Source organism: Octopus bimaculoides, chromosome 9 (genome assembly GCF_046866305.1).
Source record: "Octopus bimaculoides isolate indiv1 chromosome 9, ASM4686630v1, whole genome shotgun sequence".
In the NCBI taxonomy this organism is placed as follows: Eukaryota; Metazoa; Mollusca; class Cephalopoda; order Octopoda; family Octopodidae; genus Octopus; species Octopus bimaculoides.
Genome location: NC_142936.1, coordinates 8,911,291 through 8,931,765, shown reverse-complemented (window position 1 = coordinate 8,931,765; position 20,475 = coordinate 8,911,291). Strand labels below are relative to the sequence as shown.

Sequence of the window (20,475 nt, the reverse complement as noted above, 5' to 3'; positions counted from 1 at the left end):
ATTATCAGATTATGGATGGTTAAATTACAACAGGTATATAGCCCATTGTTTGTATTATAGTGTATTGTTGTACCATTCGAAACATTTTATTCTTTATAAACAGTACACAATGCTTCAAGCAAAGTACAACACTCTCGATTTACCAGGAGTTGGCAAGTCAGAAGAATGCAATAAGGTCTATTGTCCGTATGGTTTCAAATGCAAAACACTTTACTGAGCCCTGGGTGCTTTTAACGTGACACCAGTAGCAGTGAGGTCAGCGGATAACTTGTAAGACAAGTTTCTTCAACTAAGTGAACTATTGAAGGTGAGAAATAGGTGTCTAATTCTCTTTTTAGTAAACTATTCAGGCAAATGTTCTAATTTGCAGAACTGTGGAAACCATATACGTAAAACGTTAAAAGAATTAAATTCTAAATTTGATATAACAAAAATACTTTTTGGTGTTTGATCCTCTTTTGAGTAAAACATTACTCTTCAATTGAAATAATCCTTTCTGCTTATAGGCCCAAGTCGTGAAATTTTGGTCGGGAGAGTTAGGCGATTACATCGACCCCGATCGGTGGTTCCCTGGAGCCCAGAGCATAAAGATGGACGAAATACCGCTAAGCATTTTGTCCGGCGTGCTAACGATTTTATTCAGTTCGCCGCCGCCTTTTCACTTGAAGTAATAAAACCTGGCTGCTAGTATCCAGGCGAATGTTCGAATTTGCAGAACTATCGAACTCGTAATGTAAAAAAAAAAACCCTTTAGGAAAATAATAATCTAAATGTGATATAGCAAAATACTTCATGGTGTCTGATTATATTTGTTTTTTTTTTCTTTTTTTTTTTTGCAGTAAAAATATTACTATTCCGTAGAACTATTAAAAACGGTTTCCGTGTTGAGTAAAATGAATGGAACGGGAAGCAGGAAACGGCAAACTACTATTGTGGAGAGATTTGTTGTGCAGAGTGATCTCCCTTGATAAAGTTGTTGTCGTTGACGTGGCCGATGGATGCCGCCGCCATATTGGTATTTTACCCAGAACAGTTTCCCATGCAATCCACGTTAATATAACTTTGCATTTAGTCATCGGAAGTAGAGAAAGAGACATAGATGGCTTTAAAGCTTCCTTATTATTTCTTGATCCTTTTTTCTATCTTTCATCACACTGGATGTGATGAACACAATCATATTGTAAGTACAACTTTGACACACAAAAAAAATCACATCTCGATCATGGGTTTATGTCACATAGCAACGTTTTCGTATTTACAGGAATATTTTTCACATTCTGTTTAACATTTTTACTTCCATTAATTCATGTTTTACTATTTATTCTGTTATAAATCGTTAAAGAACCTCACAAAACTCATATATACTTATCCAGTTCTGTGAGAAACAAAAGAATCGTTTGTTATCTTTCTTTACCTTCAAATCAGGAAAAAAAAGTTCAGTGTACAGTTTTAATAAGGTTTGAGGGTTAAATGCGATATTTTATGCCATTTTATTACATTAATATGGAATGGACATTTTAATATTGCTTCTGGGATGGTGATTCTTGTAGAATACAGTCCACTATCTCGACCAGAAAGCACCAAAGCTCCATTCTACGACATGAAGTATATAGACAAGGCTTTGATTATTGCAACGTGTCTATGGTCGTCATAGAGCTAGGGATTATGTGTTTGTGTATATGAATAATACACGTATATATGAGGTGTATTAAAGCAGGTATTTGTTGTCAAGTCAATGGTATATTTGTTGTGTTCACACCGCTATACTCTGCAGACGTGCTGACGGATTGAGGCAGAAAGGTGGGCTTGGCCCTTTTACATAGATATATCTATGTTGCTCATTCAATGTCCTATCTCACTGTTTAGGCAACGTTTTATTCGTATTTTATTTATTGCACAGCAATGTCCCTAACCCTTGTCGTCTTTGACCATCACTGTTATTTTCCTCTCTTATCTTATTCATCGCGTATCTAGTTAACCTTTCAATGTATGCATATACAATCTATATATCTATATGTATATATATGAAATGCGCATACAAACACTAACCTCTCTGTCTGCTGACATACAGTCTAAGCACAACTGTATTATTATTATTATTATTATAATCTTGTATACTGTAAGTATGATATATTACAAAAGACACCGCCAGAAATACTGAGAAAGGGACGAAAATCCTTCCCAATTAACTTCTTTCCCTCCATTATATTTCTCTCCAAGCAGTGATTGCTAAAATTTAACTCGCCCTGTCTTTAAATTATTTATTTACGAATTCACCATATTCTTCCGGTGCTTGTTCGTCTTTTTGCCCCATTGATGGGGTTGAGGGTGGGAGAGAGATGAACCAGTGCATTTTCTCATCTAGGTTTTCCTTCCCTTGTTGCCAAAGAAAAAAAAAATGGGTGGTTGAATGCCTGATATTATTTTAAGCTTCGGGTCGACTTTACGTGCCAGACTTCCAAGGGGTCGATAAAATAAGTCTTGTACTCGGTCGATATATTTGTAGCTGTGTCAGATATATAAGAAATAAAAACATTTCTATTATTAGTGCTCACGGGTGGAGTTGTATTGGAAACAATCGTATTTCCATTACCTGTTGTAGCCATTTCTCTATTGTTGTTCCTGAAATAAAACAAAAGGAATTAACATCACATCCTGGTAATAACTCATATCCAAGCAACGTAACTACCATTAGCGTTGTTCTCAAGAGAAAATAATATTATTAATAAATCTAATTTTCGGTTAGTCGAGACCACAATTTGGTTTTGACTCCTCGCGGTAGCTATTTCACTTTATTTGTCCGCCCTCATTTTAATAACAGAAATTAGCTTTATTCCTTTGTCAGAGAAGCTCAAATAATTTATTTGAAATTCGTGTTTCGTATACTTTTCGTTAACAGAAAAAATGTGGGTGTGTCTTTTGCTTTGTTAAAAATATAACGTCTTAAGAACAGTACACACACACATATATATGTGTGTGTGTGTATGTGTACTGGCTTGTATTTACTCGTGGCATTCATTGACTTGATAAAATTACATTTTGATGGCGTGGAGAGGTCACCAGTTCTATTATCACTTTGTGACAGGTACAAGTTCATTCGTGTGTGCTAGGGTGGTTGGTTGTTAGCATAGTTTTCAGAAGAAACTAGTATCCTTTCTATCCCTGTTTTAACCTGGCTTGTAACTTGACAATGCTTTTTTAATGACAGGTGTAACCTCATCTTCGAGTTTGACCAACTTTCCTATGAATGCGTGTGTGTATATCTTAGAGTTTCTATACATGCGTGCTCACTCCCGTTTAGTGTGTGTGTGTTAATTCTTATGGTTAAGATTTTCTAAGTTTTACAAGTTGAATCAGTTAATGATTTTTTTTATACGATCCACAACCGACCCTTTCGTTTTTTAAATTTTTTTTATATTTAATGTGTGAAAGATAGTGAATATAGCTGATTGATTGGCGTGAATTATATTACCTGTTTGTACAAGGACTAAAACTACTTGATATTCTAGTATGACAACAATCTTGGCCTTTACTAACTCTAACCATACATTTTTTAAAAGAGTGTTCGACCTACTTTGGAAAATCAGTTTCTCAAGAGCCTGTAAGATTTAACTTAGGTTATTTAAATCTACTCTAATAACTTTTTTTCCCCTTTTAAATTAGGTTGTTCTAACGTTATTGCCGTACTTAACTCCTTCATTTTAAAAATTCATATGTAAACACTTTCAATAATTATTTCTGCTTGTTTTTCCTTTGTTTATTGTGTGACATCAAAAAAAAAAAAAAAAAAATATTTCTCTAGTGAATTCCTTTTTAATTTTTTTTTCTTCATATAAATGACCTTATTTTAGTCCAGTAAGCAGCTACACTAGCTGCTTGGTAAGTTATGCACCTCAAACTAAATTTGATCACACATATTTTTTTTCACTACAAAGTCATCTAAAGTAACTCAGGTAATTGTTCTCAACTTCTGTGTGCACTGTCACCTCCGCCACCTTAATGTCTGCCATAATTTCTTGTCGTAGGACACAGGATTTATATTATGTAACAAGATGTTTTTACAGTCATCTGTCAACCTTTTAAAGAAAGAAAAAAAAATCTGTAACAGTAGAAACAATGTCCACAAAAATGTAAATGTTTGTTATGAATTGTTTCTAAAACCACAGGTGAATGAACTAGCTACTAATAAGTAGGATCACCCATTCGTGACCATCCCGTCATTTTTTTCTTTGTCGCTCAGTGTATGATGATAACATAATAAAGTGTATTCCACCCACCTTTTATAAGGCTATAAGGTATGACTTCTGTGAGACTTGGCTCTTATTTCTTACAGGTCAAGCAACCACATTGAGGTCTCTTGGTCAGCTTAACTTAGCCAAGTGCAAATAGATGTTGCAGTTTTGGACAGTTCATCTTTTTGAGCCATGCTTAGTGGGTTCAGAAACGCTGTTCAATCGACAATTGTACAATGTCAGTTTGTGGGGCTAATCAGAGCTCCTCACCCTGCCTCCATCATTAAGCATTGTAACAAAAACATCAAACTAATGAAGAAATAATAAATTTCGATGTATCCTTACTTAACAATTTAGCATTTAATCCAGCCATATCTGGCTCAAATATTCTTTTCTACTCTAGGCACAAGGCCCAAAATTTTGGGGGAGGCGGGAGACAGTCGATTAAATCGACCCCAGTATGCAACTGGTTCTTAATTTATCAACTCCGGAAGGATGAAAGGCAAAGTCAACCTTGGCGGAATTTGAACTCAGAACGTAAAGACAGACGAAATACCGTTAAGCAGTTCGCCCGGCGTGTTAACGTTTCTGCCAGCTCGCTATCTGTCTGGCTCAAATATTCTACCCAATTTTATATTAAAACTGACCAGATCCAACCTCTCACACCTACCCTACAATATCATTCTAAAAATACACAAGCACACTATTCAAATCTTAAAGCTACAAGACAATGTGTGTTTAATTCAAAATCGCGTGAATAAATAACTATTACATTTGATAGAGAAATCTGAATGCTAAAGAGTTTTCAGCTATTACATTTTAACCTTTCAATACTTTATAAACACATTTAGGTATAACCTAGGTCCAGATTTAAAATAAATTTAACCCTCAAGTTGAATATGCTTCTTGCATAGGGTTAGTCTTGCCTGTACCACATAATTTAGAAAGATTGCACAAACAAGTTGCTCAGATAAAATGTGAGAAACTGTTTTTGTAGTTGATAGTAACATAATAGTTGATTACTGTGCTAAGAAACTCTCAAGGGTGCTGAACAGCAAAAGGTCGGCAGGGAAGAAATCTCAGTCAGGCAAGTGTTTCAATCCTTACACTGTAAGGGACTTGAGTGTCCTTCTACTGGCACTTGTTAGCCACTTGAATATTGGAGACTTATGCATTTAAACTGCTTGGAGATTTCATCTGGTCTCCATCGACCCGGCTTTCAAATTCTGGCTGTAAGAAAGTTAAAAGAAATTTTCACCTTGTCTCTGACAAAGGAACTCTCTTTAGGTTTTAAGAATTTGTGATTGTATGAAATTTGTAAGGTGCTAACTGTGATGGTATAGGACAAGATACATAGCAGTATATCTGAAAAATAGTTGATGCTTAAGCCAGGATCATGGAGTTGGTTCATAAGACATTCAGCTCTGCATCTTCACAATTTATAGAACCTGTGACCGTAGCTCTTTTGTTAGTAATTTATTTTTCTAAATGTGTTTATAAAGTATTGAAAGGTTAAAATGTAATAGCTGAAAACTCTTTAGCATTCAGATTTCTCTATCAAATGTAACAGTTATTTATTCACGCTATTTTGAATTAAACACACATTGTCTTGTAGCTTTAAGATTTGAATAGTGTGCTTGTGTATTTTTAGAATGATATTGTAGGGTAGGTGTGAGAGGTTGGATCTGGTCAGTTTTAATATAAAATTGGGTAGAATATTTGAGCCAGACAGATAGCGAGCTGGCAGAAACGTTAACACGCCGGGCGAACTGCTTAACGGTATTTCGTCTGTCTTTACGTTCTGAGTTCAAATTCCGCCAAGGTGCTAACTGTGATGGTATAGGACAAGATACATAGCAGTATATCTGAAAAATAGTTGATGCTTAAGCCAGGATCATGGAGTTGGTTCATAAGACATTCAGCTCTGCATCTTCACAATTTATAGAACCTGTGACCGTAGCTCTTTTGTTAGTAATTTATTTTTCTTCGGGCCCAAGGGCTCAGTTGGTCAGTTACCTGACTTCCATGGCTTGCAAGTGACTGAGTTCACAACATTCCCTTTTAATGAGATGCCAGTCCATTGCAGGGTCCAAGACCAGTAAATTTTTTTCCTTTTCGAGAGGATGTAGGGTGGAGGTGTAGGAAGTTGATTACATTGACCCTAATACTTGACTGGTGTTTTAGTTTATTGACCTTGAAGGGATGAAAGGCAAAGTTGACCTTGGTAGGACTTGAACTCAGATTGTAAAAATAACTGGAAGAAATGTCACCAAGCATTTTGTTTGATCTGCTAACGATTCTGCCAGCTCACCACCTTCCCTGTTTGTAATTAGGCTAATCTAGTTATATTGATTGAAAGGACTCTACATGCTTGTGCACCGTGGATCATCAGACCACATTTTAGAACCCTTAAACTCGTTAAGCTTAAAGGTTACAGCTATGCAGTTATGGCTTTTTATGCATTAAAAGACATTACAAAACAACTAAATGTAAGCTTAGGAAGTATTAAAGATGATTGTTTTTATTAAAAGGTAAGGCAGAAGGATATAAAAGCAGTAAATAATTGTAAATAGCTGGACTGGCTCCTGTGCAGGTGGTATGTAAAATACACCATTTTGAGCGTGGCCGTTGCCAGTACCTCCTGACTGGCCTTCATGCTGGTGGCACGTAAAAGCATCCACTACACTCTCGGAGTGGTTGGCGTTAGGAAGGGCATCCAGCTGTAGAAACTCTGCCAAATCAGATTGGAGCCTGGTGTAGCCATCTGGTTTCACCAGTCCTCAGTCAAATCGTCCAACCCATGCTAGCATGGAAAGCGGACGTTAAACGATGATGATGATGATAATAAAAAAAAAACATCTCAGTTTATCAGTTCAAAACTCTAAAGTACATCAAAGTTAAAAGATGAAAGATGAAACAAGTACAGCATTGTACTCAGTGGCCATTTTAACCAGTCTCATCATCTCTCCAAAATGTGAGTAGCCATGTAGTTCTACTGCAGTGGTTCCCAAAGTGGGCGGTATAGCCCATCCCCTGGGGGGTGGGTGGTGTAAAGTTTCGAGGGAGCATTGAAAAAAGTGGGGCAATAATGGGGTAGAGATTCATGTATAAACAACACAATAATGGGTTTGTTAGGTTAAGTTTTATTTGTGAAATACAGTTGCTTTGAATCTGGTTCAGAAAGAGGTCTATGTTTGTAATGGTTAGTTGGGGTGGGGGCACTAGGAATGTGGCCTGCGAGTCAGGGGGGTGGCAGTCCGAAAAAGTTTGGGAACCACTGTTCTACAGTAAGAACCTCTTTTGTCTTACTCTGTTTCTATTTTACATTAACTCCCCTCATAGCCAAGAAACCACTCCCATCTTCCTCAAGGCTTGTCATGTTAGCTGCAATGAGGACATTGATAGTGATGGTAGCATGAAAAAGAGCATTTAATGCATGCTTTTAAGTGGTTGGCATTAAGAGCATCCAGCTGTAGAAACTGTGCCGAAGCAGACACCGGAGCACAATGCAGTCTAGTCAAATCAGCCAACCTGGAATGGGGACATTAAATCATGATGATGATGATAATCAAATGCACACCTATTCATTTTCTTGATTAATCCTGTCATGCCGTGCCCCCCCCCCCCCCCCCCAGTAAAGCGGGAATACTATAAACGTAATCTCTATTGGATTTCAGTTATGGCGGTAAAATAAATGAGACATGTAGAAACAAGATAAAATACTAAAAATAGACAACTGATTGTGTTCCAGCTTTGGAGTCAAGTGTTTTTATGACTCATTGTTAATGGTGTTTGCTTGTGTTTTTACTAAAAAGAAAAAAACAAAACCAAAAAAACATACCTCTGTGTTGAACTGAGTGTGTAATGAACCTGGCACATTGTCTGGAAAACGAGCAAGACTTAGACTGTTTGCAGTCTAAGCTGTTGATGATATTTACGAACCACATGGTTCCGGGTTCATTCCCATTACGTGGCACCTTGGGCAAGTGTCTTCTATTATAGCCTTGGGCTGACCAAAGCCTTGTGAGTAGATTTGGTAGATGGAAACTGAAAGAAGCACGTATATATGTATATATATGTGTGAGTGTATATGTTTGTGTATCTGTGTTTGTCCCTCCAACATCGCTTGACAACCGATGGTGGTGTGTTAACATCCCCGTAACTTAGCAGTTCGGCAAAAGTAACCAATAGAATAAATACTAGGCTTCCAAAGAATAAGTCCTGGGGTCGATTTGCTCGAATAAAGGCGGTGCTCCAGCATGGCCGCAGTCAAATGACTGAAACAAGTGAGTTGAGCCCCATCGCTTAGCTTCTTGGGCAAGTGTCTTCCATAGACCCACGATGACCAAAGCTTTGTGAGTGGCTTTTGTAAACAGAAATTGAATGTGTGTTTATATACGTGTCTTAGTGATTTCCTTGTCTTGACATCACAAGACAATTATGAACAAATGTCACCTTCATTTAAGAGTATTCCTTTGTTTCTAGTCTTTTGTGAAAACTTGTCTGGCCATGGGAACAGGTGAGAACTGGTGAACAAGGAAGGACATCTGGTCATAGAAGAAAAATATCCGCCTAAATGAATTCTGTCTAACTCATGCAAGTATAGAAAAGCGGATGTTAAAGAATGATTATGTGCAACTTGTAGCTATCGAATTGGAAATTTTAACACATTTAGCCAGTGTTGTTGTCCGTATATTTTTACTGACTCACGTAATTTAATAATTGCTTCTGAGTCGCTGTATCTAGTTTTATTTGAGTTAGAAGTCAAGTGGGAATGATAAGCATTTAGCATTGAGTGCACTCTGGTTATTGGCGTAAGATAGCCTCGAGAGATACTGTAGCTCCATGGAAATCACTCAAAGTGCTATGGAATGAAATGATAATGAATTGTAGCTAAATAAGAGGCAGGTTAAAGTAATGTAGAGATATGATGATTGTAGTTGGAACTTAATTTAGGACTACAGTAAAAATATAATTCTACAAACCTGTCCAACCTGTCCATTGAACAGTGAAATAAGTGAACCATCACCACTTAACATCCACTTTTCCATGCTTGCATGGATCAGATGGAATTTATTGAGATAGATTTTCTATACCTGGATGCCCTTCCTGCTGCCAACACTTGTTTATAAGCAAGGTAATATTTTTCCAAAGCTAGACATTTTTTTTTTTACAATAGACTAAGAATGAACAACCTTGCTTAACACATAAAGCACAATGGGCCATGATCGTGGCCCAGATAGATGCATTTAATTTATGGGCGTTTGTTGGGGTCCAATGTCACTCAAACACTCTGATACCCCGCCAGAATGCAAGAGGACTAATAGTTCAACTAATGACTTTTCAGATGATGTAAAACTTGCCACTATTATATACTAAGATATTTTAACTATTTTTTGTTTTTTATGTGTGCATGGTAGTCTCATCTTCATAAAATGTGCTCAGCAGTCCATGCTATGTAAGTGCAAATCCCAGCACTTTATGGGTTAACCCTTCAGCATTCAGATGGGTTAACCCTTCAGCATTCAGATTACTCTGTCAAATGTAATGCTTATTCATCCTTGTAGCTTCAAGATTTCGATGATGTGATGGTTTATTTTTAGAATGTCATTATAGGGTAAGTGTGAGCAGCTTGATCTGACCAGGTTGAACATGAAACAGTTGGGACATTCGAGCTGGATGTGGCCAGTTTGAATATTAATGAGTTAAAGGTGGTGCTCATTTACAACCATCATGTTTGTCCATTCTGTGAAGTGGTTGGTGTTCGGAAGAGCATCCATGCGTAAAAACTATACCCAAACAGTGACACCTGGTGCAGTCTTCTGGCTTGCCAGCTCTTGTCAGACCATCCAACCCATGCCAGCAAGGAAAGTGGACCTTAAATGATGATGATGCAATTATGTCAAGACAACAATGCACCTCCCACACACACACAGAGGAACCCTCCTTACACACTACTGGTTGCTTGTTTCTATCTACCAACTCCACTCACAAGGCTTTGGTTGGATCATAGTAAAAGATACTTGCTCAGGGTGTTGTACAGTTGGACTGAACCCTAAACCATATGGTTGCGAAGCAAGCTTCCTAACCACACAACCATGTTGACACAAAGTGGTTATTGCTTCTCTCCTAGAACTGTGATAACAAACCTATGACACACATCAGCAGTGGGTTGTTATGGGTTTTTAGATAAGACATGATAGGCCTTAAAATAATCTCCCTGTAAAATGTTACAAAAAGCTTATCTATTTTCTTTTTTTTTTACTTAAAACTAAAATATATATAGGCGGAGGAATGGCTGTGTGGTAAGTAGCTTGCTTACCAACCACATGGTTCCGGGTTCAGTCCCACTGCGTGGCACCTTGGGCAAGTGTCTTCTACTATAGCTTTGGGCCAACCAAAGCCTTGTGAGTAGATTTGGTAGACGGAAACTGAAAGAAGCCCGTTGTATATATGTGTATATATACATATATATATATATATATATATATATGTATGTGTGTGTATATGTTTGTGTGTCTGTGTTTGTCCCCCAACATCGCTTGATAACCGATGCTGGTGTGTTTACGTCCCCGTAACTTAGCGGTTTGGCAAAAGAGAGCAAAAGAATAAGTACTAGGCTTCCAAAGAATAAGTCCTGGGGTCGATTTGCTCGACTAAAGGTGGTGCTCCAGCATGGCCACAGTCAAATGACTGAATCAAGTAAAAGAGTAAAGAGTAACACCCTCCGTCAAATGTAAATAATGTAAATAACACCCTAATAAGATTGAAAATAATAAAAATTGATCATGGTGGGCTAAAAAGGTCTGCTTGCACTGTCTTTGCATGTGCAAGGGATTCTAATGAACTTAGTAATCTTATCAAAATAATTTTAATTTTTTCAGGCATGGCTGTGTGGTGAGAAGTTTGCTTCTCAACCACATGGTTCCAGGTTCAATCTCACTGTCTGGTACCACTGGGCAAGTGTCGTTTTCTAAAGCACTGGGCCAACCAGAGCCTTATGAGTGGTTTTAGTTTGCCAAAACTGAAAGAAATCCCCTGGAGACACAATGGATAAAGAGTCACTAAAGAGGTCGCAGGATGTGTGACAAAAGAGCTTTGACAATGAAACTACAATAATAATAATAATAATAATAATAATAAATCTGAAATGAATATCAAATGTTAGTGTGTGTATTTAATTGGCAAAATATGACCATTCATTTAATACAGTAGTACCTCAGTTTACAAATGCCTCGGATCATGAATAAATCGTGCTTTATATATATCTATCTCTGTCTGTCTGTCTACCTATCTATCTACCTACCTACCTATCTATCTACCTACTTATCTATCTACCTATCCATTTACCTATCTGTCTGTCTGTCTACCTACCTATCTATCAAGCACGATTTATTCGTGATCAGAGTTGTTCGAGAACCGAGGTTCTACCATATTTGAAAGTGCTGGTGGCTTTATGCTGTGGATTGAAAGCTTGAAATATGATGGTGGGTCAAACAGATGAATCCTGCTAAAAGAGGAGATACATGGCTACCTCACATTATATAGAGGTGGGCGAGAGAAACTGGTAAAATGAAGAAGATAAAGTTGATAGTGATGGGGTGTCAGAACGAACTCTCAAGGAACAGGAAGGTGAGCTTAAGAGAGGATATGGACACATTCATTTTATGTGTGTTTCGTTCTTTTGACATGTTCCATCATGCTGCTTGGTCCTTTTGTTCATTTTAAGTGTCAGTCCTTTCATGTGGGGGACTTAAGTTTTATTCTGATGTGGTCAGTCAACCACAAGTTCTGGCCTGTCGATTACTCACTCATCAACATTGGAACTAAATAGACTTAATTGATGTCTAAACAAATCTAAAAGGCTGAAGAGAAAAGAAGGGAACAAGAATCTGACATGACTTTTCTTACTCTTTTACTTGTTTCAGTCATTTGACTGTGGCCATGCTGGAGCACCGCCTTTTTTTTATAGTCGAGCAAATCGACCCCAGAGCTTATTCTTTGTAAGCCTAGTACTTTTTAGTGTTTCTGCATACCCCTTTTACTATTCTACACCCAACACTTGTATATATCTTTGGGTCAAAATGTCTCTTTAGAACATTGAGACCTCTGGGAATCTGTAACTGAAAATGCATTCTACATCTTTTCCTGGCCTTAAGTGTCGTCACCTTGTTTTTGTTTAAGCAAATCAAAATAATTTTAGCCATTGCAATGCATATTTTTTTCTAGTTATCTTTTTAATGTCCCCTGCATGAACTATTCTCACTGACTTTCCTGAATACCATAATCCCTGTGTGTCGTAAGAGTCAACTAAAAGGATCAACAACAGAGAAGGCATCTGGCCATAAAACTACCTCAAAAAAGGTAACCCTGATGAGTATAAGAAGACTGTTATGGGGTCCCAAAAGGCTAGCAGTTGCTTTAGGAAAGAAGAGGGCTTTAAAAATGGAGGTGGGGCTTTGTCGAATATTAAATCTTGTTTAAAAAAGCAATCAATTTAAATTCAATTGAATATCTTCAGACAGTTTATTTAATTAATGAAATATTGAACTATTGATTGCTGAAAATAGCTTTCACTGCTGTTTGTATCTGATGTATTGCTTTGTTTGAAGTGGAAGTAGAATACTCTGAAATGGAACAAATATATATTTCTTAGCAAGGATACTCTTTCTAGAACCATCTTAAGTTGGATGTGAAAGAGATTTTAGTAAGCAATTCTACTTCCACAAGTTGCTGCATTGTTGAATTTAACACGTCCACATTTTCAAATGTGTTGATTTAGAACTCGTGTCTTTTTGTAAATTGTTTCTTTTAAATTCTGTAAATATCCATGTGTGCTTGCTTGCAAACACAAAGACACACACACACACACACACATACTTTACATACATTTGAATTTTAATCAGTTTTGTGTTAAGCTCTTTTTTTATGTTCTCTTTGTATGCTTAAAATCCAAATAATTTCTATAGATGTATTATGTTTCCGTTTTATATGTACCGGACGGCTTTGTTAATTCGGTTATATCTAGCATGACTAGTTGAATAAAATTATTTCCAGGCTACTATTTGCTACTCAGTTGAGAGAAAAATTTTTTGTTTCCCTAAGCCAGCGTTTCTCAACTGGGGCTTCCTGGAACCCTAGGGTTCTGCAAAAGGTTCCTAGGGGTTCCGTGAAAATGAGTGAGACAAACTAATGCTAATTTCATGATTGTAAAATGACTATACATGCACAACATATTATTGGTTATTGTAATATAGACATCGTCCTATCTAACCTATTATGTTATCAAAACAATATAACAACTATATATATATATATATATATCAGGGACGTGCTGCCTAGGTAGGCAAGGAAGGAAGTACCTACCTTAAATAAAATAGTTCAATAGCAACATTTTCCTTTTATGGCAAAATATGCACCTAATTCAATGAACTTATGAAGGTTACTCATAAAATACAAAATATTTTATCTTTTTTGTAGATTAGGCTGACATTATTCACCTCTGCTTTTCAATCTCTGTATTTAAGCTACTCATAGTAATGCTGTAGTACACGTGCTGCGTACACTCCTACAACATTTTCTTTATGTGCTATAAAGGCAGAAGTAAATCTGCCTTCAACTCAGTCGCACGCCTGTGTCTCGCTTATTTTTTGTATTTTACTACACAGAGGTCACCAATTGCCTACCCTGAATAATTGCTGACGGCACATGCCTGATATATATATATATATATGTGGCTATATGGTGACAGAGTGGCATTTAGTGTAATTTTAATGTAATTCTTTGTTCAGATTGATTTGGTATTTTCAAAAGTTTTAAATGTTCATTGCTCCCTAGACTTGATCCCTCACATAATCGTCATTATCATTTAACATGCACTTTTTTATGCTGGCATGGGTCAGATGGAATTTGTTGGTAGATATTCTACAGTTGAATCCCCTTCTTGTTGCCAACCCTCACCTGTTTCTTAGCAAAATAATATTTCCCTGTGACCAGACATGTTTTTCACAGAAGACTGGAAATAAATAACATCACTTGTATAATGGTGATGCTCATTTGCAATCATAATATGATGTTTAGATACACACACACATACGTGCACATTCCTGCGACAGGCTTCTTCCAGTTTCTGGATGGCAAATCCACTCACAAGGTTTTGGTCAACCTGTGGCTATAGTAGAAGACACCTGTGCAAGGTGCTGTACAGTGAGACTGAACTCAAGACAGCATGATTGGGAAGTAAACTTATTAACCACACAGCCACATCTGAACATATTTATTATAAATTCATTCTAAAGGAATGATAACCTAGAATACAATTTTTGACCTTGAAAATAAGTTGCTATTTTCAATATTGGTTTATGTACAATGGGTGAGACCCTGAACTTGGGATGTTCTAATATGCTTATGTTTGTTAATTGGTTTGGAATATGGTAAGATAGTTTTTGATGTTGAGTGTTATAGTTTCCTTTTCTAACATTTGATGTTTGTATAATTTAAGAAATAAAGAACACTATTTTGGATTGCTCATTTGTTGGAACTGTGCCAGGGATGTTGAGATCTCCAGCATGATTGACATATTCTATATAAGATCTAAATGTTAAACTGGTACTATATTCGTGTTAGAGAAATGTTGGTGCCAGTGAATATGTTAAGACTTAGCGGCTTTAATATTCCTTGTGTGATGTGTGTAAATGTCAATAGTGTGAACTCTGTGATTGGTAGAAATTTAGTCGTGTGTGTGGTTGTAACACTACTAGTGTGTCTTGTGACTTAATGTTATCTTTTATTGCCAGTGAATAATGAATTGTTGTTTTTCCACAGGCGTGGCTGAATGGTTGCAAAAATTTACTTTGCAGTCACATGGTTTTGAGATCGGTCCCATTGCATGGTGCCTCGAGCAAGTGCCTCCTCCTATAGTATTAGGCCAGCCCAAGCATTGTGAATGGAATTGGCAAACAAAAGTAAAGAAACCCATCATCATCATCGTTTAACTTCTTTTTTCTATGCTGGCATGGGTTGGCTGGTTTAACAGGAGCTAGAGTCTAGAGTAGAAGACACTTGCCTAAGGTGCTGTGCAGTGGGACTGAACCCAGAACCATGTGGTTGGGAAGCAAACTTCTTCCCACATGGCCACTCCTACGCCTATGTGTATGTTTCTGTATGCTTGTGTGTCTGCATGTGTGTGTTTGCCACTAATGCTGGAACATACTGTTGCCAAAACAGGTTGACTGTCCAGTCAGCCATGCCGAATCATCTACTTCCAAACAGCCACACCCAATCACCTTATTCTGATTTTATGTGATTTCTTTGTTTAAATTCTTGATACCGTGGCTTTGAAAATATGCAGCAGCAATAATTAAGATGAGTGATATTTCTATGTCGAATAGAACATTCTCTTTAAAATATCTTAAAATTTGCAAACCTTACCAAAAAATATAAATCTAAAATAAAAAAAAAGAAGCATAATAAAACAACTTCAGGTTTGGTATGTGTTCAGAATGTAAAGAATTCAAAACTATAATTGCGTATTAATCTAGGAATGAAATCTTGCATCTTGTGAATTGTTTGTATGTTCATCATTTTATAACTTGTGCTTGGCTAGTTATTTAATGTTAACTTCACTAATACAGTATGAACTAATTCTTGCATTGATTGAAAAAACATGATAAACAAATTTTTATTAATTGGTTATTAGAAATTTCAGTCTTGTACACATCTGATGCGAGTTGATCTTCTAAAACCATGGTTTGAAATAGAAGCAATTACATTGTGCAAAATGCCATTTTAGTAATTTAAAAACCAACAAAAAGCTATTTTCTTTTCTTTGATCTCTTACTTGTTTCAGTTATTGGACTATTAGCCATGCTGGGGTACCCCCTTGAGAGTTTGTTGTCGTTGTTTGTTCCTTCTTGAGCCATACTTGACTGATAAGAGCCAGTTTCCTGGTTTCATTGGCGTATTGGTTCCCCACCTGGACGGGACGCTGGTCTGTCGTAGGTGAGCTGCAAGATGCAGGAGGAAAGAGTGAGAAAAAGTTGTGGCGAAAGAGTCAGCAGAGGTTCACCATTATCTTCTGCCAGAGCCGCATGGAACTTAGGTGTTTTGCTCATAAACACACACATCGCCCGGTCTGAGATTTGAACTCACAATCCCTTGACCGTGAGTCTGCTGCTCTAATCACTAGGCCATGTGCCTCCACCTTAAGAGTTTAGTTGAACAAATTGAATTCTGTATTTATTTTTTAAACCCTGATACTTATTCTATTAGTCTCTTTTGTTGAACTGCTAAGTTATGGGGACATAAGCAAACTAACATTGATTGTCAAATGGTGGTGTAGACAAACACAAGTTTGCGTACAGTTTCCATCTACCAATTTCACTCACAAATCATTGGTGAGTCCATTGCTGTTGTAGAAGACATTTGCCCAAGTGCAGTGCAGTGGGACTGAACCTGGAATCGCATAGTCGCATTTTTATTGCATTTACTACTACTTGGTCACTGACACAGGACCACAGTGATAATGGAAATCTTGAGATCTCATGAAATAAGAAAAGTTAATGGAACTGTTTTTTTGTCTGTTTTTAGATGGTTAAAATGGCTTTTCCAAAATGTAATTGCTGGTTAATAAAAAGAGCATAAAAAAACAAAACAATTGCTTTGGTACAATTCATGGTCAAAGTTAATAAAATATAGCATTTCAATGACTTCACTCTGCAGTTGTGATAATTCAAGAATTCCAACCAACTCAGCAGGGTGTTAGTGAATATTTCTAAGATTTGGTTTCACAAGTTTGCAATGACCTTGAGGCAGGATAGAATTTAGTGTCTCTGTGTGAATAGAATTTAAATATAGAACATATAGAATTTAAATATAATATTCCGGTTGTATGGTGTATATACATGCACACAAATTCATATATACGTATAATAGCGATTCTATACATAAAGGAATAGGCGTGTATGAAGTTAGTAAGTTAGCTTTATAATCACTTTGAGGTTTAGACCCACACTGCATAGCATTTTGAGCAAACAGTTTCTATATCCTTGGGCCAGCAAATGCCTTCAGAGTGGAATTAGTAGATAGAAATTGCAATAAAGGCAGTGAGCTGGCAGAAACGTTAGCGCGGGAATACTAAAAATGAACCTGACCGCTCTCAAAAATAAAAAATAAAAACCTGAAAAATAATCCAGAATCCTCGTCTTGTCCCAGACTGATCCCAAAATCCATTCAGTGCATGCCAGTCACAAGGCCAAATTTCCATGAAAGTTTCATCCGAATACCTTCAGCGGGTCTTGAGATATCTTGACCATGGACAAACAAGCATGACTGAAAGCTATAGCTTGACCTTCTCTAAGGCGGAGGTAATAAAGAAGTACTACATTTGCCTGATTAGTCTGACTGCTAAAAAGTTAAAAGCTAATATGTTTTCTTATAAAACTAATATTGTGCTTTTGGATTAGGTACTGTTTTGACTTGTGGAAATGACTATTTGTATTTGTGATATTTGTTGATTTACTTGTTAAAATTGGCAGTAAGTACAGAGAGATATTTTCACGTGCAGTTATTGCTGCTTAAGAGAACTAGTTTTCGTCACTCTTTTATTCACTCTAGCTTTCAGAATGACTTCAGAACTGCATGACTATGGAAAATTCTGCATTACAATCATTTGTAATTGTTTGTATATCTTCGAATAGGCATAGGTGTGGCTGTGTGGTAAGAAGTTTGCTTTCCAACCACATGGTTCAGGGTTCAGCCCCACTTCGTTGCACCTTGGATAAGGGATTTCTGCTATAGCCTCAGGCTGACCAAAGTCTTGTGAGTGGATCTGGTAGATGGAAACTGCAGGAAGGTTGCTATATATATATATATATGTGTGTGTGTGTGTGTGTATATCTTTGACAACTGGTTTTGGTGTGTTTATGTCCCCATAACTTAGCGGTTAATCAAGAGATCCATAGAATAAGAACCTGGCTTAAAAACAAAAAGTGCAGGGGTCAGTTTGTTCAACTGAAATCTCTTTAAGGCAGGTACCCCAGCATGGCTGCAGTCCAATGACTGAAACAAGTAAAAGAGTAAAAGATGAAATATATTTTGAAACAGGGAAGAGTAAAATGGTGTGCCTATCAATACATCCCTATTATGAGTAGCAGGGACCTTAAAAGCATGACATAACATCAGAGAAAGGTTTTGCTTAGAATGTAGGTTGTGAGAGAACAGTTGGTTGCAACTGCATAGTCACTGCAAGCAGTGGGTGCATTAATTGCAGTGGAATATCTTAGATCAGTGCTTCCCAACCATTTTTTTTACCTGTGAACCTTTTCTTGTAACCATTCAATGTTTAAAAAATCCTATTTTTAGAACTGAATATTGTAAGAAATTGTATTTTAAAAAAATTCTTAAAATATTCTGTGTATTAATCTTTTAATCTTTTACTTGTTTCAATCATTTTGACTGTGGCCATGCTGGAACACTGCCTTTAGTCGAACAAATCGACCCCAGGACTTATCCTTTGTAAGCCTAGTACTTATTCTATCAGTCTCTTTTTGCTGAACTGCTAAGTTATGGGATGTAAACACACCAACATTGGTTGTCTAGCGATGGTGTGGGGATAAACACAGTCAACACAGTGTTTCTGTATTGAAGACTGGAATTTTAGTTTAACCCTTTCCTCACCATATTTCTATTAGTTTAAATTAATTAGGAATATAATGAAGAATTTTGTGAATAACTCCTTATTCAGTTGGTGAGCATAAACACAAGATTCTGATGGAATGTTCTAATTTAGCTCACTTTAATCCTTTAGCATTCAGATTGTTAAATGTGATGTTTATTTATCCACATTGCTTTGGATTAATCATGTATTTATCTTGTAGCTTCAAGATTTTGGTATGATTGTATATTTTTTGAATGACATTGTAGGGTAGGTGTGAAAGATGGGATCTAATTGATTTAAGTGTAAAAAAGTAGAATATTTGGGCCAGTTTAAATGCTAAAGGAAGTTTGTACCATAGAACCCAGGGTGGCTTCAGATGGCTGGGTATCAAAAGGGTTAAACTGAGATAACCCTTTTTAATGTTGAATATCTGATTTTGTGGTGGGGGTGGTGGGGGTCTTTCTGTTAATGTTTTCCCATGTTGGAGAAGTTAAAAAAAGAACAGCAACCACATTGGAGAAGATGCATTTGATAACACTCAAAGCTTTTAAGTTCTCTGAAAATTTAAATATATTTCATGAGGTGCCAAAAAAGGGAAATTTATAGATTTGTCTGTAATACATGCACATCACATATTCAGCATTTAAAAAATGGCCTTTCTATGATGTAGTTACTTAAGTTTCAACTCATAGTCTTAAATCAAGTTACTTGCTTGACAAGTACATTACCAATAAATTTTAAAAATTGTAAACCAATCCAAGACAAGAAACAAGCAAGATGTTGGTTTGACACGTTAAAATTACAGCTTGAGTTATGCATTTATAGCACTTGAGTGGAACTTGCTCACCTCTGAAACTTAATATGTTCATCCTTTTATTAAGAATACTAATTCTGTTTGTTTTTTTTTCAGTATGACAATACAGATGAAGTGGTCGTATGGATGAACACAGTAGGGCCATACCACAATCGGCAGGAAACCTATGAGTATTTCTCATTGCCCTTCTGTGGTGGCCCAAAAGAAAGCATTAGTCATTACCATGAAACACTGGGTGAAGCCTTACTTGGTGTTGAATTGCAGTTTAGTGGTCTTGACATAGATTTTAAAGGTAAACAAATATGTCTTCTTAAATATTTTATTTCAGCATTATTTCCTGATATTTTCTGACTTCGTTGAATGTAATAGTACTTTCATGGCAGTCCTGCTCTGACTCCAAGAATCGGTGACTTTGGAAATATCTGCCTGTGAAGTCATGCCAACCTTATCTCCTCCTACTCCACAGAGATTCAATCACTATACCTATCAAGGAAATGGTATTATATACCCCACTTCAAACAGAGAGAAAGTATGCTATTAGATCTCTCAAGGTATAACTCTCTTTACAACCAGAGGGCCTTCAAATCTGAAAATTATTAATCCCCTATGAAGCTCAAACGAAATCCACAATTGAGTATTGCTCCTGCATCTGGGGTGGGGCTGTTGTAACATATGGACATCCTAATGCATCCAAAAATGGCCATCTAATTGATTGGCATGAATTGCTCAACAACACCACACTCCAACTTTTGATCCACATGCACACATGTGCA

The 20,475-nt window shown here is 36.8% G+C and overlaps 1 protein-coding gene across 2 annotated transcripts in view; it reads left to right on the top strand.

The window, feature by feature from the left end:
• Positions 1-975: 975 nt before the first annotated feature.
• Positions 976-20,475, top strand: part of LOC106882708 (transmembrane 9 superfamily member 3) — a 53,936-nt gene continuing 34,436 nt past the window's right edge. For both annotated transcript variants that reach the window (XR_016243025.1, XM_014933472.3), the window contains exons 1-2: positions 976-1,180; positions 19,799-19,994. Coding sequence is in view for 1 of the 2 variants with exons in the window: in XM_014933472.3 (XP_014788958.1) it covers positions 1,100-1,180; positions 19,799-19,994 (277 nt within the window). In the remaining variant the exon portion in view is untranslated. The remainder of the gene's footprint in view (positions 1,181-19,798; positions 19,995-20,475) is intronic.